At 35.8% G+C, this 23,150-nt stretch overlaps 2 protein-coding genes across 2 annotated transcripts; one reads left to right on the top strand and one right to left on the bottom strand.

The window, feature by feature from the left end:
• Positions 1 to 5,869: 5,869 nt before the first annotated feature.
• Positions 5,870 to 6,672, top strand: LOC133037997 (uncharacterized). The gene is made up of 2 exons (XM_061115893.1): positions 5,870 to 6,074; positions 6,172 to 6,672. The coding sequence occupies exons 1-2, from the start codon at positions 5,907 to 5,909 to the stop codon at positions 6,373 to 6,375; spliced, it is 372 nt and encodes a 123-aa protein (XP_060971876.1). The 5' UTR covers positions 5,870 to 5,906; the 3' UTR covers positions 6,376 to 6,672.
• A 440-nt stretch (positions 6,673 to 7,112) lies between these two features.
• Positions 7,113 to 10,219, bottom strand: LOC133038469 (uncharacterized). Its single transcript, XM_061116634.1, has 9 exons — positions 9,981 to 10,219; positions 9,835 to 9,886; positions 8,852 to 9,492; positions 8,681 to 8,765; positions 8,512 to 8,607; positions 8,324 to 8,419; positions 8,028 to 8,171; positions 7,774 to 7,950; positions 7,113 to 7,618 (listed from the first exon to the last, which is right to left on the bottom strand). Exons 1-9 carry the CDS (start codon positions 10,217 to 10,219, stop codon positions 7,352 to 7,354), a joined length of 1,797 nt encoding a protein of 598 aa, XP_060972617.1. The 3' UTR covers positions 7,113 to 7,351.
• Positions 10,220 to 23,150: the final 12,931 nt, after the last annotated feature.

The raw sequence follows: 23,150 nt of genomic DNA on the forward strand, positions 1-23,150 counted from the left end.
TAATATACCTAGGTTTCGTGTTTGCATATAGTATCTTAATTAACTCAAATCAGGGAATCCCATGAGATCTGCATGTACTGAGTTTGATTTGACATTACACTGTGACATCTCTGACGTACGTTATTTAAAGTATATGAAATATTCCATTTAACGTCAGTGAGTACACTGTGGGACGTAGACAGAAAATTAAATATTGATAAGACAACAATTGGTTTTTTTAGTGAGTATGTAGAAATTAAAATTAGAGGAAATAATCCATACTTGGCTAAGAAGATTACAATATTTGGACAATTTTGAAATAATTCCCAACAATATAAGAACGTGGACTATTAAGAATGGGTAGTAGTCCAAATTTAGTACAACTCCTAAATAGGAAATGGTTGAAACTGTATTAAAATAAGTATTTTACGAATAAATATGTACGAAATTATAGTTTACATTTCACAACAACTTCTAATTATCTCATTAAATTCAAATATTGAGTAAACATAATTGCACCATACTGTATTTACGGTGTGAAGTACTGTGCACATATATTGATGTACGTTATTTTCAAACTTGAACTTATTGAGATATGGGAGATCCAGCTTCTGCCGTACATTGAAATACGTCCCAAATATATTTGCTAATTAATTTGTGGGAACCACATTACAATTTCTCACATCTTGATTTAAACATTACAAATTTCCAATATTAAAAGTGAACACCCAACTACCATTACCATGAAGATGTTATGAATCCGTGTTGGTAAAATTAATATTAAATATTTTCATTTAAAACCTGATTTGACTAGACTGTACACCCTATCAATCAAGATGACTTTGTCAATGCATTGGAACAAGACATTTGGAAAATCCAACCCAAATGGTGATGTGAGTTCAAATTTCAAATGAAATAATATTTAAAAATAATAATTAATAATTTCAAAGGTATTACTAATTACTTGATAGTAATTATATGTCATTATTTCACTAATTTTGTACCATTAATCCGTATAAGGTCACAACATTAGGGTGTACCATCTACTTTGAAAACCCTAGCTGATCCACTTATTTTATTATGGAATTATTTTTTAAAATCTGACATTGCAAGTGTTGTTCATAACTTATTGGAAATAGTGAAACTCAATGGCACATATTGGGTCAACATAGTTCCATTCCAAATAAAATTTAAGTTTACAGTTACAAAGACATACACAATAGAACAGAATTTGTACATAACTTAGTTGTATCCCAAAATAAATTAATTACGATGTTTTTTATACTGAAAAATGTAGGTTGTATTGAGATATACTATAATATCAGTACTATTATCACATGATGCTTTATCTGACTCAAGACTTTAGTTTTCCACCCCGCGTGTCGATTTTGGTCCAGTGTTTGGCGCACCGACGGCTGTATCAAATATGATAACACTCATCCCCCGATGGCCTTGTGGACTACGGGAGGTTGGGTAGGTTCGGTTGGATGGGATATTTGGCGGCGTCTCAAGTAGTTCCCTCCAAATTAATCCACCAATCCGAACCCTTCGTCAACATTACCTGAATATACATGTAGCACGTACATAAAATTTCTAAGAATCAATTTGTAATAATATACTATTGAAAAAAATAGACAAAAATAGTTGAGTTATTACCCAGATTTATTATGAGATGATTGATTGAATTGCTTAAATTTCCTTAATGCATCTACAACACACGGTTGTATTGCATACCAATCCTTCTGTTTACACATCTTCACTTCGGTGCAACAACAATACATAAATTATTTTTTCATATATTATCCCTACACATATGTGTACAGGAAGGGAGTGAGTTCTCTAGGAAAGAGAACAATACTAAATTGAGGTGTGAAGGAGTAAGGACAGGTAGAGGGGTATATATAGTACTTGTGGATGTGATTGTGTTGTGTAGTCTTTTCAAAAATTAAAAAATAATAATTAATACAAACTGGTACGGCTAAAGATGGGGTGATATGAGACCAATACAAACCTGATTTTGTCAATGCATTGAAAACCGTTAGTTCAACATACCCAACCAACTAATAAATTTTCCTTGAAAGACGTAATTTGAACCAACCTATTGACCGGTTTTGTTATGGTTTGGTTCAGTTTGTACGTGTAAGAAATTAGTACAATTTGTGAGAAAAAAAGTTGTTATTAGTTTGTATTGGAATTCTAATTTCCAATAATCAGTTGACATGTGTAGGATGTATTACCTTCTTTAATAAAATAAAAAATACTTATTTAAATATACAAACCTTTGAAGTCAATATGAATGAAAATAATGTGTGTCATTTAAATATACATTTTGAATTTTCACTGGGTTAATATCAATGAAACTTAATTTTTGTCTTATGTTAATAAAATCTCCTACAGTACATATGATGTGACATATAACTATGTAAAACTCAGCCAAGTACGTTTTTACAATAAAATAATAATTTCAACACTTAAAGTAAACAACAAATCCTTCAAAACCCTAAAAAACGATTTTAAATAAATGAGGAAGACCTTTTTTGTATTTTAAAATAATAAACATTTTAATAATATTTTTCCATCAATCCATATACGGTCAAATCAGTAGGTTGTACATGAGGAAGCAATTTGACCTAAGACTGTAAAAAACGCTGACATTTGCCTCCCGCATATCTTTTCTTCAAGAGTCTGGCGCACCGTTGTGTCAAATATTATAACACTCATTCCTCGGTCGCCTTGTCCACTCGGGAGGTTAAGGTTCGGTAGGATGACATATTTGGGTGGCCGTTTTGGAAGTAGTTCCCGCCACCCTAGTCCACCCATCCCAAACCTTCGTCAACATTTCCTGAATACACATGTACCACATACATAAAATTTTTAAGAAACAATTTGTAATAATATAATATTGAAATAAATAGACATAAAGAGTTGAGTTATTACCAAAATTTGTTATGAGATGATTGATTGAATTGCTGAAATTCCCTTGATGCACCTACAACACACGGTTGCAGTGCATACCAATCCTTCTGTTTACACATCTTCACTTTGGTGCAACAACAATACATAATTTATTTTTTTAATATATTATACACACGTCTACATATAGGGAGTGAGTTGTCTAGGATAGAAAACAATACGAAATTGTGAAGGAGTAAGGAGAGGTAGAGGGGTATATATAGTACTTGTGGATGTGATTGTTGAGTGTAGTCTTGACAAAAATTTAAAAATAATAATTAATAATATAACCCTAGGTACGGCTACAAATAACCTAAAGCTATTTATTTGACTTTTTCAATCCCTTGAAAAACGTAGTATCAACAAACCCAACCCCCTACTAACTTTTCCTTGGAAGACGTAATTGGAACCAATATGCATGCTCGGTCACAACATTGAATTGGTTCACTGTGCTAAACAAAAATTATGTATTTAAATAAGGTAAATGTTGCTCCCATTGTTATCACATGTAGCAACAAATATCCTAATATTATGTCCAAATAAACATGTGTGGCCAAATGAATAAGAAATTAAATTAGGATGTTTACTAATAATGAAAACTCAATATTTATTTAAATACGATTTTAATATTTCATTAAAATATTATTCGTTGGAGTAAATATTGCAATAATTTTTGTAAGATTACATTAACGTATCAATCGTTGGAATCAAGATTACAATAATTTTTTGAATACTATATAAATATAGATATTTAATAACAAAACTGTTTAATGTTATGAATACAATAGTAGTTTAAGACAAGAAGTGACTCTAGTAATAAAATCAGGAGAATAGTGAATCCTAACGCTTCATGATGAACTGAGTACACACTCAGCCCAAACAACCTAAATTCATAGTGCGACTTCTGCCATACTGCATCGGTGTCACTCTGTACAACCCTAGGTCGAACTTGATTCGGTGAGTTCGTTAGAAGAGGAGTGACTCCGGTACCCAACAGCAAACTTCACTACATACTGTGTCACCACGCATGTAAACACCGCGAGTGACAACGTCAGTACTACGAATGGTTGACTGTCGCGTCGTACAACCCTAGCTCGAACTGGATTCAGTGAGTTTTTTAGGAGGATAGTGACTCCGGTACACCAAAGCTAACTTGACTACATACTGTGTGTCACCTTAACCAAAAAACACCGCCTGTAGCAGTGTGCGTGCTGTGAAAGGTTGACTGCCGCTCATTAGAATCCTAGCCCGAGAGGAAGTTAGTGAGTTCCTCGTGAGGATAGTGACTCCGGTACACGAATGGTGACAGGAGTACTTACTGTGTGTCACATTAACCAAAAAACACCGCCAGTAACAGTGTGAGTGCTACGAACGGTTGACTCCCGCTCATTAGAACCCTAGCCCGAGAGGATGTTCAGTGAGTTCGTCGTGAGGATAGTGACTCCGGTACACGAATGGTGACACGAGTACTTACTGTGTGTCACATTAACCAAAAAACACCCCAGTAACAGTGTGAGTGCTACGAACGGTTGACTCCCGCTCATTAGAACCCTAGCCCGAGAGGATGTTCAGTGAGTTCGTCGTGAGGATAGTGACTCCGGTACACGAATGCTAACCTGAGTACTTACTGTGTGTCACATTAACCAAAAAACACCCCAGTAACAGTGTGAGTGCTACGAACGGTGGACTCCCGCTCATTAGAACCCTAGCCCGAGAGGATGTTCAGTGAGTTCGTCGTGAGGATAGTGACTCCGGTACACGAATGGTGACACGAGTACTTACTGTGTGTCACATTAACCAAAAAACACCCCAGTAACAGTGTGAGTGCTATGAACGGTTGAATGCCGCTCATTAGAACCCTAGCCCGAGAGGATGTTCAGTGAGTTCGTCGTGAGGATAGTGACTCCGGTACACGAATGGTGACACGAGTACTTACTGTGTGTCACATTAACCAAAAAACACCCCAGTAACAGTGTGAGTGCTACGAACGGTTGACTCCCGCTCATTAGAACCCTAGCCCGAGAGGATGTTCAGTGAGTTCGTCGTGAGGATAGTGACTCCGGTACACGAATGGTGACACGAGTGCTTACTGTGTGTCACATTAACCAAAAAACACCCCAGTAACAGTGTGAGTGCTACGAACGGTTGACTCCCGCTCATTAGAACCCTATTCCAACATGTAATTTTCGGCTTAACGACAGAGATACTGATAGTAACAGGATGTTCACTGTAGACAACACTATTTTTTTTTTATATAATAATTATATAATATTAAAAAAAACTAAATAATTATAAAGAAATATTAATCAAGACTTTTATAAATGTATTTGTTTGTATTTTTATATTTTTAAGTGTGGTAATAATATATTCGGGTGTTTGCAGTGTGGGTAGTGTAGTTTTTAACCCTTTTTTTTTTAACCAATCCATACATGCGGTACTGTTTTTTCGATTTGGACTATTACCAATAATTAAACTATCACAAATACAACAAAACTTGAGCAACATTTGTCAAAAATTAAATTTCAATCAACGTAAATTAAAATATTTAATGTTTACTAATATTGGCATCCCTACTAATATTATTTAATGGATTTAACAAATATTTAGTAGTGTAATATGGGACGTACACTGTTCACTTGATGGACCTTGTCAATTCACACAACACTAAAATATTATTTTAAAAGAAAGGACTGCTTGAGACATGACATGATACGCTTCCCAACGAAACAATCAGCCATGCCCTATTATGTTGTACGAATTAGGTTTTGAAATTGGGGTTTATTTTGGCACCAAGATTGATAATGTTAGAAAATTTTTAAAAAAAATTCATTTTCCCACCACTAACTCATTTGGAATGTACCTATATATAAACAGGTGCCCCCTTTCCTTGTGAGTAACACACATTATCTCCACCATAGTTAGAAAAAAAAAAAAAAAATTTGTACACCTCACTCACAAATTATAGTACATCGCACATGGTGGCTGGTGGTGGAGAAGACTCATGCGGGTTCGATGGGGGTGGTCCGCCTTGGAGAAATTCACTTCAGGGACACCCCCATTGCTACTGTGGTGATCTAGCTTATGTTTGGACTTCTAGTAGTAGAGCAAATCCTGGTCGTCGATTCTTCGGATGTCCACACTATGTAAGAGTTTTGTCTTTTTAGATTCAAAAGTACTTCTCATTTATGTTTTCTGTACTTAGGCAGCCATGATAAACTAATAGGGTTATTTTCAACTCAGGAGAACGATGAAAGTCGAGGATGTGATTACTTTTGTTGGATCGATAAATCACATGGTAAGAGAAGTACAGATGCTACACCAGGATTGCGAAACCAAATCAAGATTTTCGAAGAAGATAAGAAACGCAATGAGAATGTTATTAGAAAATTAATTTTTATCATTTTTATTTGCCTTCTCATCATTGTCCAACTTATATTGCGTTGAAGATATGGGTTGTCTCAAAATGCAAATGTTTTGTATATCTTATGTTCTCAAAACTTGTTTAACTTAATTGTGTAGAACTTAATAGATGCGTGTGGATGATGACGAAAATTTCATTTGGTATGAAGTACCCACTACGTTCTCAAAATTTTATGTTTTCTACATTTCTAATTTCTGTAGCAAATTTCGTCAATGGGTTCAATGTGAAGTTGCAAAATTATATATTATTCACATCTTCGTATTTGTTATGTGAAGTAGCGCAATGAGAATGTTCTATATTCCATATTTTTCCTCATTACTATGTTATGAAAAACCAAATTTAAGGGGGCTATTGTTTATTTACATTTGGTTAGAGTAATGGGAGTTGATATGGTATGGTTTCAATCTTTTTTTGTAAAATGTTCTCAAAACTCAGTTTAAAGTTGAATGAGTACAAAGATTTGGTAACTAACATCAAACAATTAACATGTGACCTTTGTCGTTATTTGTAATGTTATAGTACATGTGTTTTGAAAATACGGTTTAAGGAAAATTCGGTTTAAAGTTTAATGACTACAAAGATTTGGTAAGATTAGGCAAGTAACATGATTTCCTTCAAATAATTAAGAAGAAGTCACCTCTTCACCAAAAAAACAAAGAAGTCACCTTTGTTTTCTGGTTAAATAATTTCTGTGAAGTACAATCAACTACTTCTGAAGTATGGGTACATTGTAAGAGTTGTTATGGTGTGAGTACAAAGATTTGCTAAGTATGGTTTAATATATTGTCAAAACTAAAATAAACACAAGTCTGTGAACATAATAACCAGTTCCAAACGTGAACTAATAAAAACAGATGTCTAAATCCAAATGCTCCCAAATCCAAACTAAACAACACACAAATAACACAACCTATGCTCCCAAATCCAAACTACACAACACACTAATAACACGACCTATTAATAACACAACCTATTAATAACACAAGTGTTTTTCACACACTATTCACCATATGAAATCTTAGTCTTGGTAGACTGAAGCCTAGGGGAGGCTCTTGACGGGGGAAACATGTTTGAATTGCGAGACTTCGCTGTACTGAACCGAGGATCGCGTGGAGACTTTGACGGACTACGCAAAGGGGCCGAGGATGATGCAAATGAGCTGCCTTGTGCAGCCCTACGATCTTCAACCACTTTGGTACGAATTTCATTTTGTTCATCAGTTATGATCCTCGCAGCGATTTCCAAACGTGCCTCAACCGGGTGAAACTGTGCCACAATACAGAAACAAAAACAAAAACTTAGAAAATGTAATTAACTCTAATCAACTTCACAGTAAAACACCGAATAAAATTTAAATTACACAACGTTAATCTCAATCAAACTTGCGTAGTACATTCTGAAATATTTAAAAAGTGGTATACCTCATCAACTACATCTTCCTCATTGGCCACAGCGTCCATGTACTTCATGACGTATACACCGCAATCTCGGTCATTGTCTTGTTGAGGAAGCCCGCGATCTTTCCTGTCAATTCTGAAATCCACGAAAGTCACATTCTTCGACCTATTCTCCTCAAACAAAAGGTCCAACGTCGACAACTGCAAACGTATACAATTAGTTAGATTCAATGAAGAATGAGTTATTCACATCAAACAATGAAACTTTGCAAGTTTACCATTTCTTTCGTAGCCTCCACACGATACTTCTCATTCATTGCGGTGTGTAGGGAGTCCATAAATGAGACAACCTTGGACTTCATATTTACTTCGGCACCAAACCAATGTGGTGCACCTTCTAGAGTCAACACCGGCACAAACATCTACAATTGAATAGAGGAACAATAAAGTCAAAAATAAATTGAAATTACAGACCATATAGATATTCGACACTACAATGACCAATATGCATCGCTAACATATCTCAGTTTTCAAAATTACAATTAAGAACGACCATGTGTATATGATGAAGTACCTTGACGCATTTTTCCAAGTTGTCTTCGTAAAACAGTTTTGACCACTCCCGGTCTTTCGCAATCCTCTTCACATTAAACGAACCGAGAGTTTTTTGCTGCAAAAGCATTGTTCATCTTGTCAAGTAACAGAAATTACAACCAAACTGAATTACAAAATTTAAAATAAGTTGTACAGCAAAGCAATTACCGAGATGCGAGTGGGCATGTACCAAACACGAGGTTGGTCAGGTAATCGACTATCACGTTCGTACTTGTTCATTAGTATAGAAAAACAGTCAATGATCTGCAACAAAATGAAATATGATTTACACATGTACAATAAATGATACATATTTAGTTAATACTTTGACACTTACGGATCCCTCAACTTCTCGCAACGGTCGCAACGATGCCATGCACCTCCTATCCACTTCAAACTTTCGAAATTTCGCAAGCACATATCTGATTCAATTGTAATCAATGTAACTGTTATTAAAAATTTCTACAAGTATATCATAATGAGAAATACGAAAATAACATTTACTTACCCCGGATCTAACGTGTTGCTAAAAATAAACTTGTAAAACCCATATTGGTTACGGGGGATCGCTTCCTTCGTCTTGAAAGGCCCGACAACAGTTCTGCCCGACTCAATGAATTGCTCGTACGCCTTATCGTTGAAGTCATCCTCAATTAAAGGCACATTCTCCGACTGTGTCTTCTTTGATTTGACGAGGGCTTTGCCTTTATTCCAGAAAGATGCCACTTCGACTATATCAAAGTCCTCATCGTCGAAGGTCTTATGTGCAGCACCTTCATCTTCAACAGATTTTGTAACAGATAGTGAAGGCGTACTTACAGAATCCACCACATTTTCGTCGGATAGACCAACAACATTAGTCTTCGAACGGACGGGGGACTTCAACCAGGACTCCTCCACGGCCTGGCTGCACTCCGCCTTCTTCCCCGTTTCCGCAGCAGCATCCTCCTCCAACTCTCGGTCAATACCACCTACACCTTCTCCTTTGTCCATAAATTTCAAAGAAAATGATCTCAACTGAGACTTTAACTCATTCGAGATGTACTCCTTCAACTCGTTGATAGAGCTGACAAAGTGGTCACTGCTCTTTCTTCCTTCCGAGTCGGAGTAGTAGTTGGGCAGTATTACGGGATTCGAAGTGAGCGTTATCTGTTAAACATAACAAATTTAATTTTTCAAACCCAAAATAATTAATATCAACTGAAATCACATTACCACATTGTAACCAAAATTCGATGTACCTTGTCGCTGTTGGGACCCCCATTGTCTTTCACAAATTTGTAAGCGGACTTACATTGTTTACTACCACAAAAATCAACGGGGAGCACCGTTCGGTCGACATATCCAAAGTTCCACTCCACGTGAGTCAAGTACACCAAGCATCACAAACAAACAATGTATTAGTAATACATTCGACTAATAAATGACAATATTATATTATAAACTGAATAAACACATTTACATAATTGAAAGATAACAAAATCAATGTACCTGGAGGAATAAGGTGCAGCCAGATACATTCTTCGTCGCCTTATTTCGGAATCTGAAAAATTGAGTTCATCGGTATACTCCGAACCCCGCAAGCCGCCCGGTTCTTGTGGCGAATGTCCCTGGTAACCCTAAGGGAGTGCAAGTACCCCGAAGTGATATCGACCCCCGTTTTCGGCGCAAGGACTGTCCCTATGACCACCAAAGAAAATTTAATCAGAAATAGGCTGTCTGCCTCAACGCACTCCAACAAAGATTTCTCCAACATTGTCAAGGACACGGTGTACTCGACAACGTTCAATATCTCCTCCAGATATCGAGTGTCACTATCACCCTCGGTGACTACAGGATCCCCTCCGTCGTCCACCCCCATAACATCTCCGAACATCGCGGCGAGATAAGTGAATTTTCCTCCCATACAAATCCGGTATGCTAGTGGTTGGGTCAACATGTTTGATTAACCAACTCACTAGTCAAGTGTCAACGTATGGTGCATCCTCTCTGATGAATGATCCAAATCCGGCATTTTGGATCACATCTTTCTGCTCCAAGTTCAGGTTCTTGCAAATCCTCCTTAAACGGTTGAAGGAGCATCGACCGTACACAGATGCTTCTTCACTTTCAGGAGCACCCTCTTCCTCATCCACCTCCACTTTCTTCCCCTTGGCATCACCGCCTTTGGTTTCCTCCCCTTGTTTGCACCGCCTTCTTAGCGGGATTAGGGTTAGGGTCATAGCTTCTCCACTCGTACTTCTCCTCGTCGGTGAAACCTTTATATTGCACTTTTAATTTGTCGGTAGCCTGTAATATGAGGCAAACTTACATCAACTACAGAGTACATGGAAAGAATCGTAAAGTACGTCAAACAACCCTAGGTCAATTACAGACAATTGATATAAAAAAATTAAGTAACAGTCGACATCAAACCTCTTTCTCAGTTAATCCCTTCTCAGCTGCTCGAAGGGCTTTGTAGTTCGCATTGCTACATATGGACATAATTTCAATCAAATATATAATAAAATAAATGTTAAACATCAATCACACGAGTAAACAACTATCCATCATTCAAAACTTACAAGAAATTTCTCCAAGCAACCGCATTATCGTTCGGCTCGGGGGTGACATCCTTCTTTACGGGTTCATTTCCCCCTTTCCTTTTGCGTTTCCCAGCCATGTATGATGAACCTAACCAAATTAAAGATAAACAAATTTAAACAATAAGGACTACATATTTCAACAAATACACTATATAAAAAAAAATTGACCAAAACACAATGAAAATCGTGCATTGTAATCACCCAAAATCACATCAAATCAACTTAACCATTCGGCATTGGAAAAATTCAGATTTCAAACACACATTTCATGCTTCTTGCATGTTACACATTAAAGTACATTAAAATGATGTGAAACTCTTTTCAACTAAATGATTTCCAATACTCAAAAATTATACGACAACACTTCCACAACCAAAACAATGAACAAAACAACACTTAACTACTAACTCTCATAACCAAAAAGTGGTACAAACGAGTTGGTACAATTCGTGAGAACCAACAACATAAAGCACACACATGAATAGACAAAATTCCCCCAAACTTAACCAATCTAGGTACCTTGTACCTCTTAATTCATGATGAACAGAGTACAAAGCCATTTGGAAAACATTTAATATCAGAATTAACAAAACAATGCTTCACTACTAACTGTCATAACCATTTCAATAACTTCTCCAATAATTGATATACACAAAAAAACAAAACTGCCATAGTTTTTATCAATAGTGTATCTCATTAACTCATGAATCTTCTGTCTAAACCATCCAATTTTTCAAAACAAATTCATAACAATAGGAAAATACAAACTACAACTTCTAATTAAAGTACAAAAATCACTCACTACCCAACACATGACAGCCATCACCAGTTCATTGTTTTCCTTTCTTTCAATTTTTTTTTGGTCAATATAGGGCCCCGAGGGCAAAACATTAGGGTAAAAAAAATACACACGAGAATGACCAAACACGTGAATCCAAAACACTTTCACAATAAAATTGATTTCCGAAAACAATTATTTTTCAGCAACACTGTACATACCAATGTTTACATTGTTTTTCTTTCTTTCATTACATTCTTTCATTAAAATTGTTTCACTGCAAGGGTATAAATTAATCCAACACACTTTCACAATAAATCAACAAACAAAAAGGGTAAACACATGAATCGAATCAAAACTACTTCCTAGTACTGTGTAAAATTGGGGAACATAAAATGTACCTTCAATTTTCTGCAACCCGTGAATCAAAACTTCTTGAATAAGCAGATTTAAGGCACAGCAAAACGGATTAAAACTACTCAATAAACCAAAAATAGAACAGAAAAAAAAAATACGCAATGCAAATACACGGATTGAACACCACATCACAATTTTGACAAATACTTTACTATCCAACTTAACCCAAACTGAGAAACAAATTAAGTTTTCTTTTTCCATGAATGACAAATGCATTACTATCCAATTTACCCCAAAATGAGGAACAAATTTATGAGTGGTGATGAATGTTGCTAAGCAACACCTTAATTAATTAATAATAAAGTTGTTCTATCTGCATAACTTTCAAATTTCCACTTTTTTGACTATATATTTTACAACAAAAATTCCATTTTAATAAAAAAAATAACAATAATATGTAAAATATAACGAAGGAGAACACATACAACGTTTTACTGTAACAACAACTTTTTTTTTTCTGAAAACAGATTAACACCAACAAATTTCTATATAATTTTTTAGTAGTTTATTGATTGAAAAATAACAAATCACGAGGAATGGCAGTCAGGACCTCCTTCCTAACTAGTATCTAACATTATCCAAAGTAAATAACAAACAATATGCAAAAGAATGAGAAAATTTCTTGTACAAACTCACCTCGTTCGGAGAAGGAGCCGGAGACAAACAAAACCAAGTGCACCAACTCTGAAAGTACTACAGTTTCCTCTCCCAAAGAAAATGTGAAGAACAAGAAAAAAATGGGAAGAAGAAGAAGAAAATTCGAAGAACAAGAAGAAAATGAGAAGAAGAAGAAGAAAATTTGAAGAAGAAAAAGAAAATAACAACTGCCCTAAAATAAACCTAACTCTTTATACCCACGAAGAAGAAGAAGGAAAGACTAATGTATTTTCAAAAATTGGTAACTGTCACGTACATCAAACGTCAATCGGTGTCAGTTTTTTTAAAAATTAATTAATTTAAAATACAAAAAACCAACCGGTTACCATTTTTCCCCCCCTAACTACCCCTACTTTAACCCCAGCCCTTAGATCAACCCCCAATTCAATCCAACGGCTACAGTACAATCAGGGATTGTATTCCCTATTTTGGCATAACGGGACCAAATCCTGTCCCTACATTTATATAGTATAAATTGAAAATGAAAATTTGTTTAAATTTGGTAATTTATTACATGATTTATTTAGGCATGTAAAAATTGTGCTAATTTGTGCATTTAATTATATATTATCAAATTTCTGCAATTTATTGTCTAAATTAATTTTGAAAAATCTGCAATTAATTTCATATTAAGGTATTTGCATTTAATTAATGATCATGCATTAATTGTATTATTTTGTATTTATTTGACAAATTTATGTTTAATGCAATTAATTTAGATTTGTATGATTTAAATGCTATACATAAATTCATTTTATAGTGCTAGATATATTTAGAAATATTCAAACATTAAGATAGGTTGAATATTTTATTTAGCAATTAAGTTTCATAAAACTTCATAAAATTATTCATAAAATATTCATAAAACTTTAATAACGAAATTACTTTTAGGTAGAGCCCAATACCTAATGTCTAAAGTGAAAATATAATTTTTTATAATTAGGGAGTAGCCACAACATCTTTAATTATATAAAATTATATATTAATTAAAATTCACCTTAATGGACAAAACTTGTAATTAATTATTTGGATATAATAATTTTACCCCACAGGGATTTTATTATATTTTTATAATTAGGATAATATATTAAGTTAAATTCTCTTAATTTACCCCACAGGGAGTTATGAGGATTTGATTTAATAGTGTTATCACAAATTTTAATTAAAGATAGATTTCCTTCCTCCATTAATCTAAATTAAATATTTCATTAAATCTATCATAAAGTTCATATAATTTTATTAGATTTAAAATTTAGCCCACAGGCAATTTTAGATTTAATAAAATTTTCATATTCATCATGTTTCTAAATTGGTAAAACATGAATTCATTAAAGCCTCAATTCTTTTAACATCTAAATTTTTGTAATCCTATTCTTGCAGCTATTTCATCCACCTCTAAATATGCTGAAATCACTAGTGAAATCCCTGAGCTTAGGAGTGACAACTTCAAAATCTGGAAGGAACGAGTTCTTCTCCACCTAGCTTGCACTGACATGGATTATGCAATAAGGAAAGATGAACCAGCTGCTATCACTGATACTAGCACTGCTGCTGAGATTGCACTACGTGAAAAGTGAGAGCAATCTAATCGTCTTTGCATCATGTTCATTATGTCCAGAATTCCTATGGGAATGCGTGGATCGGTGGAGCCACCTGAGAAGGTGAAAGACTTTATCAAAGTTATGGATGAGCAGTTTGACACTTCAGATAAATCTTTGTTCATCAACCTCATCCAAGAGTTCTCGTCCACAAAACTCACCGGTGTTAAAGGAGTTCGAGAACACATTTCTAAAATGAGGGACATCACTTCTCATTTGAAGAAACTCGACGTTATCATTCCTGATACCTTCCTGGTTCATTACATCCTTCACAATCTTCCTCCACAGTATGGGCCTTTCAAAATTTCCTACAACACACATAAAGAAAAATGGACTATCAATGAATTGATGACCATGTGTGTTCAAGAGGAAGCCAGGCTCCTACAGGAGCAAGGAGAAAGTGTTCACCTGACCACTCAACCTAAGAAACGCAAGCCATTCAAGAAGAACAAAGGGAAAAAGCCCGTGGCTCCCAAGGCTGCCATAAAGAAAGATTCCATCAAATGTTTCTTTTGTAAACAAAAGGGACATGCGAAAAAGGAGTGCAGCCAGTTCAAGAAATGGATGGATGACAAAGGTAATCCAATTTCCTTAGTATGTTATGAATCTAATATGGCTAATGTTAATCTTAACACATGGTGGATTGATTCCGGTTCAACAATTCATATAACAAATTCCTTGCAGGATATTCAAAATCTAAGGAAGCCAGTGGCAAGTGAGCAAAGCATCTTATCTGGAAACAAGATGGGCTCACATGTGGAAGCTATTGGAACATGCAATTTAGTTGTAAGTAATGGTTTTATTTTAAAGTTAGAAAAGACCTTTTATGTACCAAGTTTCTCTAGAAACTTGATTTCAGTTTCAAGACTTATACCCTTTGGTTTTTCCTTTACATTTTCAGACAAATATTTCAATTTATATTATAAATCTGAATGTGTTGGAAATAGTATTTTGTCTGATGGTCTTTACTGCCTTAACTTACAAAATAATACCACTAATAATGTTATGCATGTTCACGCTGGCACTAAAAGATGTGTTATGAAAGAGGATTCCTGTACATTGTGGCACCGGAGATTGGGACATATCTCCATTGATAGAATTAAAAGGTTGGTAAAAGATGGGGTACTCAATACCTTAGATTTTACTGACTTTGATACTTGTGTGGATTGCATTAAGGGAAAGCAAACCTCCAAGTCTGTCAAAACTGGTGTCCATAGGAGTTCTGAAATATTAGAAATCATACATACTGATATATGTAGTCCAGATATGGAGTCACATGGTCAGAAATATTTCATCTCATTCATAGATGATTACTCACGCTACATGTATATCTACTTACTTCATAATAAAAGTGAAGCATTAGATGTCTTTAAGATATTTAAAGCTGAAGTAGAGAAACAATGCAACAAGCAAATTAAGATAGTGAGATCAGATAGAGGAGGTGAGTATTATGGTAGATACACAGAAGATGGACAAGCACCTGGTGCATTTGCGAAGTTTCTTGAAGAAAATGGGATTGTTGCCCATTACACCTTGCCCGGTACACCCGAGCAAAATGGTGTTGCAGAAAGAAGAAACCGAACATTAATGGACATGGTGCGGAGTATGCTTAGTAGCAACTCTAACCTTCCTAAATCCTTGTGGACTGAAGCATTAAAGACATCCGTGTACATATTAAACCGAGTTCCAACAAAGGCAGTCTCAAAAACTCCTTTTGAATTATGGAAAGGTTGGAAACCAAGTTTGAATCATGTACGCATTTGGGGATGTCCATCTGAAGTCAGAATATATAATCCACAAGAGAAGAAATTGGACCCAAGGACCATAAGCGGATTCTTTATAGGGTACGCTGAAAAGTCTAAAGGTTACAAGTTTTATTGTCCATCTCATAGCACAAGAATTGTGGAATCAAGGAATGCAAAATTTCTTGAGAATGCGTTGATTAGTGGGAGTGATCAATCAAAGGACTTAGGTCCTGAGAAAGATCCTTCAGAACCTTCCACTTCAAAAGCAAGATTGATAATGGTTAACACTCATGTAGTTCAAACGAATGTTGAACAACCATTACCAATCACTGAAGATCCACAAGTTGGTAATGATAATCCAGTAGATCAAAATGTTCAAGAGTTGCCTGCAACTGTTGAACAACCTGCTGAACCTGCTGAACCAGCTGCTGCTCCCCAAGAGCCTGTTGGTGAAGTCTTAAGAAGATCTAGTAGACCTATCAAACCAAAGATTTACAAAGACTATGTTGTGTATTTATTAGAATCTGATATTGGAATTGGAAATGATCCAGAAACGTTTTCACAAGCTATGAACAGTAGAGAATCAAAATTGTGGTACAATGCTATGGATGATGAAATGAATTCTATGAGGTGCAACAGAGTCTGGGAACTTGTAAAGTTGCCTAATGGGGCGAGAGCCATTGGTTGTAAATGGGTCTATAAAACTAAGAAAGACTCATTAGGCAACACTGAGAGGTACAAAGCGAGACTTGTTGCTAAAGGATTCACTCAAGAGGAAGGAATTGACTATACGGAGACTTTTTCTCATGTATCAAAGAAAGATTCCATCAGAGTCATCTTGGCATTAGTTGCTCATTTTGATTTAGAGCTGGAGCAGATGGATGTAAAAACTGCTTTTCTGAATGGTGATCTAGAGGAGGAGGTATACATGAAACAACCAGAAGGATTCTCCTCTAGTGAAGGTCAGGATTTGGTATGCAAGCTTAAGAAGTCCATCTATGGATTAAAACAAGCATCCTGTCAATGGTATTTAAAGTTTCATGATGTCATCTCTTCCTTTGGATTTGAAGAGAATGTCATGGATCAATGCAAATACCTGAAGGAAAGTGGGAGTAAGATCTGTTTTCTTGTTTTATATGTGGACGATATTCTTCTTGCATCCAATGATAAAGGGTTGCTACGTGAAGTGAAACAATTTCTTTCAAAGAACTTTGAGATGAAAGACATGGGTGAAGCATCCTATGTCATAGGCATTAAGATTCATAGAGATAGATACCGAGGTATCTTAGGTTTATCTCAAGAAGCCTACATCAACAGAGTTTTAGAAAGATTTCATATGAAAGATTATTCACCGAGCGTTGCTCCAATTGTGAAGGGTGATAAATTAAATTTGAGCCAGTGCCCAAAGAATGATTTTGAAAGAGAACAAATGAAGAACATTCCTTATGCTTCTGCTATCGGAAGCCTAATGTATGCTCAGGTGTGCACAAGACCCGACATTGCTTATTCTGTCGGAATGTTAGGAAGATTTCAGAGTAACCCGGGGATAGACCACTGGAAAGCTGCAAAGAAAGTAATGAGGTATCTTCAGGGTACTAAGGATTACAAACTGATGTTCAAACGGACTGACAATCTAGAAGTAGTTGGCTACTCAAACTCAGATTTCTCTGGTTGCACTGATTCACGTAAATCTACATCTGGTTACGTGTTTATGTTTGCTGGTGGAGCTGTGTCTTGGAGGAGTAACAAACAAACTTTGACTGCTACTTCTACTATGGAGGCTGAGTTCGTTTCTTGTTTTGAGGCTACATCACATGGTGTATGGCTAAAGAGTTTCATTTCAGGCCTTAGAGTGGTTGATTCCATTGCAAGGCCGCTAAAGATGTTCTGTGACAATTCGAGTCTTGTTTTCATGGCTAAGAACAACAAAAGTGGAAGTCGAAGCAAGCACATCGACATTAAGTACTTAGCTATTAGAGAACGTGTTAAGGAAAATAAAGTGGTCATTCAACACATTAGCACTGAATTGATGATTGCCGATCCTATGACAAAAGGCTTGCCACCTCATAAATTCAAGGATCATGTAGAGAACATGGGACTTGGTTCCCTTATGTAATTTGTACAAATAAAGTTATTATCAATGAAACTCTTATTTTGATTTTTCTCATATTTATGCGCATCTTAATTTTACATTTGAGAAAAATTTCAGAGGACCTGAATAAACATAAGGTTTAGGGTTTATTCACTTAAGTACATTGCCACATAAAGTACATTGTTATATAATAAATGTATTGTAATACATGGAAGATAATACTCGATTCATAATGAGGATATGTCGCTATGATTCGTATGTTTATTATATAATGAGGAACGTTGGGTTTGAATATTTTAGTTTAAATGCTGACCAAGTGGGAGAATATTAGAATATTTTATATATGGAAGTTATTTTCTAATTAAGGAAATGATTTTCTATTTAAGGAAATAAATAAATAATTGATTTTCTGATAAATGAATATTTAATATTCATTGAATCTGGACAAAATCAATTATGTAATATTCTATATATGGTCAGATTTCTATATTCATTACCTGATTTGATTTCCTGAATTAATTGTCAAAATATTCTGACAATTAATGTGGCGCAGATACTGATGGAGTATCTCACCTATAAATATAGGGTCTCGGTCCCCGAGCTCCTCACTCATTCTGATTTCATTCAACAAATTCCATCTAAAGAGAGTTGAGAGAGCGAGGAAGCCCGAACTCCAATACCGAAGCTATCGCAGGGATTGAAGCTCAAAGATCAATGGCTGGAGGTATATTGATCCTTTCATTGCATATATTATTGATATGATTACAGTTGTTTTTCCGCATTTCATATCATTTGTATATGCTATATTGCATATACTATATTATAGTCTAACATGTGTATCACATATGAAAGACCAGGAATGAAGCTTTATGGAACCAGCAACTGTGGCTGACCTCCACGGCTGTACAGAAAAGCAAACAACTTAGTTTGCTAAGGATTAAAGCTTTCCCTCCTAGAAAAGTAAAGGATGAAGACATAGATTGGATTATGAGAACATAAAGTGTATATAATCAAAGTTAGTGACTATTAAAATAGCTAGTTGAGATGTAAATTGCTGTGATGTAATGTTTGGTTTGAGCAATAAAATTTCTTATTCATCAAAAAAAAAAAAACATTATCATGGCTCAATGAGAATTGAGTGTAATTACACTGTGTAATATTACTAAAAACTTTACATTTTAAACATTAACTACTAAAAATATTATTTTTCTGTGTAATTACAAATTATTTTGCCAAATAATATAAAAATTCGTAAGTAATTATTACTTCATATTCGAACATAATATAGTATATAATTATACTAGACTGTGTAATTATTTCCAGACACAAATAATTTTGTTTTTAAGCAAATTAATGTAATATAGATGAAGATTATATATTGGATATATATGTCGGTGCTATTGAATGGTTTATATTGTTTCAAAAATATTTAGCTACTTTTTCAAACAAATGTAATGAAGATGATGAAAAATATATATTTTTTATTTTAAATTTGGTTTTGATTTTGATTTTTTTTCTTTTAATATGGTTTGTGCATTTTGTTTTTGTAAATTTAAGTCATTATGCGGTGTTCCTAAATTACGATAAGATAAATGTTTGAGGATTTTAGCAATTGGCTGTAATATGGATGACGATTTTAGCAATTGGCTGCTAGAGCTGCAATGCCGAGGAAGAGAATGCGAGTTGGAGGAGGCGGCTGTGATCAGCTAGGCGATTTGGCGTGCCAAAAATGACTTTGTTTGGCAGCAAAAAAGTTGGACTGCTGCAAATGTGGTTACATTAACAAGAATGCTACTTGATCAGTTCAAAGACGCTCAAAAAAGAAAGAGTCTTTCTTTGTCTTCGTTGTTCGACGTAGGCCATTTGGTTGAGCATTGGAGTGCACCTTCTTCAGGAAAGATCAATGTTAATGTTGATTGCGCTTTATTTGAGCATGAAGGCAGGGTTTGGGTGGGATTGTGTGGCTCGCGACTGCCATGGCAATGTCGTGGAGGCTTTCAATCGGGGTCATTTGGAGAGGGTTCAACATGAAGTTGCAAAGATGGTTGGCTTTAAGTTGGATTGATTGGCACAATTGGGGACAAGTGATTTTGGAATTAGACAGCTTGGTATGCATACAAGCTATTCAAAGTAAAATCTCTATGTCATATTCTTTTGGTCTTTTAGTGTATGATGTTCATGCATTGCTTTTATATATCTTTAGAAAAAAATTGATTTGTGTTTTGTCAAATGATCTGCAAACAAGCTGGTTCACTGCTTAGCCAAAGACTCTTGTTTCTCTCCAGGTCGTGTGCTTTAGTTGGAGAATTGTTCCTCTGAAGCACGTTCTATTGCTTTTAACAATTTAATTAGTTAATGAAGATACTGATTTTATTTTAAAAATATATATACATGTAAAAATTTGTTAAATGAAAAATTAAATTATAATTTTAAAATTCCAATCAAATAAATTAAAGAGCTATCACAGTACATAAAATAAATTTTTTAATTTCTACAAATAAATAAATATATTTTGTAGATGAATAGAAGTGGGAAATACCTAAAACCTACTATGATCTTCTTAAAATCAAGCAAAAAAAAGAAATCTGACTTTGTTTTGATTTTGATACACTCTGGTAATAAGAATGAATATATGGTCCTCGAGTCGCTACGTAGGAGAGCCCAATGCAATGACATGTGTTTATTTAGATTTATTTTTTATAAAGAAAATTAAGTATGGTTATTTTTCATTAAAACAATCATGATAGTCTTCAACTCTAGAAAAATTCTAGTAGTGCGAATAATTAATGGCTTATTCATGTACTTACTTAATTTCCAATTATCAATTTCTATTTGGTGTATTATTACTTTTTAATGGGGTTTGGATCCCTCAATTTCTAAAATAAAGCCCTAATTCCAAGCCTAATTAAAAGTGATTTGGTTCCTAGTATTTTTTTTTTTTTGAAACAAAGATTGCAACTTTATTAATGCAAATCAGCTAATAAAATAGCTTCCAAACCTGTAGGAACAGACCCCTTACAGGAAAGACGATCAAGACATGAACCAGAAGAACGAGCTAACCAATTAGCCGCTTGGTTCCCAGACCGTTTAACAAACTGAACTGAAATATCAAACATCGAAAGAGATCGTATAAGACTAATACAATCTGAAACAATTAAACCAAGAGGAGAAAGAATTTGTCTATTATTGTTAATAGCATTCACCATTGTTATAGTGAGATTTCTCTCACCTAGAAACTCGAGACCAGACTCTTATTTAAAGGACACGTGTATTCAGATTTCCAATGAAAGCTGGAATGTCCATGAGAGACTTCTCGAAGTTTTAGACCTCGCCCAGGACAAAACCAGCGAGATACTGTAAGTGCGACCTAAGTCGCACCGCATAACCGCAATTCTCATTATGCAGGGTAGATCCAACTCGCGTGTGTCAGAACATGTGCGAGTATCCCCTCTATATTTACGCGAAAACATAGAGACCAACTTTCTATGATACAATTTGGTCCCAACGACCTAATAGCCCCGACAGACCGATATAATTTCGCATGTCCAAGTTCTACCAGCTCAAACATGCAATGTCTACGAGGGGCGATTACCTAAGGGCGCAGACGTTCCAAACGTACTGGCGACCCTGCGAGCTCAACAAGCGGAACATGAACAGTCAGCTCGCAGATGCGGAAGACTCATACGTTGATTAACTTAGTAACTGTTACACATTTATTGATGTTAACGTTGTTTGGGTTTAATTATTACCATTCAATATGTAAATAATGGATGAACAATGAATGTAATCCTTGTGTAACCGATTGGACACCTACTTTGTATATAAAGGGGTGATCCACCAGGAAAATGGCACCTACGAATCCTTTGCTACAGTGGACTAAGCAGATCACAATCTGACTGAACCACTATAATTCTTTGTCTTATTTACATTTTCCAGCCTTGTTATTTGTTCTTGCATTCCTAGTCGAGTACTCGCCATTCTAGGTCGAATACTCGCACTTGTCACTTCCCTGAAAATTCTTTTTTATATTAATTAAATAATACATTTTGGTGTTGCGAAATTCACTCGACAACATTTGGCGCCGTCTGTGGGAATTCGACTGAAAGATTTCATTCACTTTAAAGAACACTATTCATCATGGCTGGAAATCACGCTAACGGAGCTAACAACGGATCCATCAATATTGGAATGATGAGTGTACCACTGCCTGGAGCTGGAGTGCCACCTGTAGACGTCATCAACGGCAGAGTAGGGAGGAGCAACATCAGACCTCTCAACCTATTCCCAGAAACGACTGGCCCTCAAGTCGGAGATACGTCCACACCACCAGCAACCATGCATTTTCCTCCCCTCACCCCGGCGGTAGTATCCGAGGGAATGGTCCAGCTCACCACCGATCAATATGCTGCAATTCAAGATCAACTGCGGGCTCTACAAGCCGAGGTAGACGGACAGAGTCGAGCTCGACGCCCTCCTCGAGTTCCTGCCATTCGTAACGAAAACCCGCAGGTAACAGTTTCCAGACGTCATACTAACCGTGTACGCAGGGAACGAAGAACTGACCCTGAAGCTCTGGACTTGAATCACCCGATGTCAAGAGATCAATCTGCAAGGTTTCCTAACCAGAGCGCACAAATCGACGAGGACCCTGAGCGCCGCAATCCTCGCAGTCATCCATCGCGTGACAATGACGCAGAGTCAGCCTCTTCGTCCTCGCATGGCCGCACTCCGAGCAGGTATACAAGGTCCGGCTCTGTACAGACACAACAGGGAGGACGTTATCAAGTACACCGAGGTGATCTGCGTGATCATCTCAACGCAGTTTTCAGGGCACGCTCCCGCGGGCCACATAACGCTGAGACGCTCCGTGATCCCCATGCGGGCGATCAGGGTGTCAGCGCAGGTAATAACCCGCCTATTGCGTCGATCGCGACT

The sequence above is a fragment of the Cannabis sativa genome, chromosome 5, assembly GCF_029168945.1.
Source record: "Cannabis sativa cultivar Pink pepper isolate KNU-18-1 chromosome 5, ASM2916894v1, whole genome shotgun sequence".
Taxonomy (NCBI): Eukaryota; Viridiplantae; Streptophyta; class Magnoliopsida; order Rosales; family Cannabaceae; genus Cannabis; species Cannabis sativa.

Bases quoted from the DNA above. Each gene is read 5' to 3' on its own strand.
- LOC133037997 (XM_061115893.1), top strand. From the start codon at position 5,907: ATGGTGGCTGGTGGTGGAGAAGACTCATGCGGGTTCGATGGGGGTGGT. The intron at 6,075-6,171 runs GTAAGAGTTTTG...TTTTCAACTCAG, and splicing joins TCTTCGGATGTCCACACTAT to GAGAACGATGAAAGTCGAGG.
- LOC133038469 (XM_061116634.1), bottom strand. From the start codon at position 10,219: ATGTTCGGAGATGTTATGGGGGTGGACGACGGAGGGGATCCTGTAGTC. The intron at 8,766-8,851 runs GTAAGTAAATGT...CAATTGAATCAG, and splicing joins AGCAACACGTTAGATCCGGG to ATATGTGCTTGCGAAATTTC. The intron at 8,172-8,323 runs GTACTTCATCAT...ATTCAATTGTAG, and splicing joins ACTTGGAAAAATGCGTCAAG to ATGTTTGTGCCGGTGTTGAC.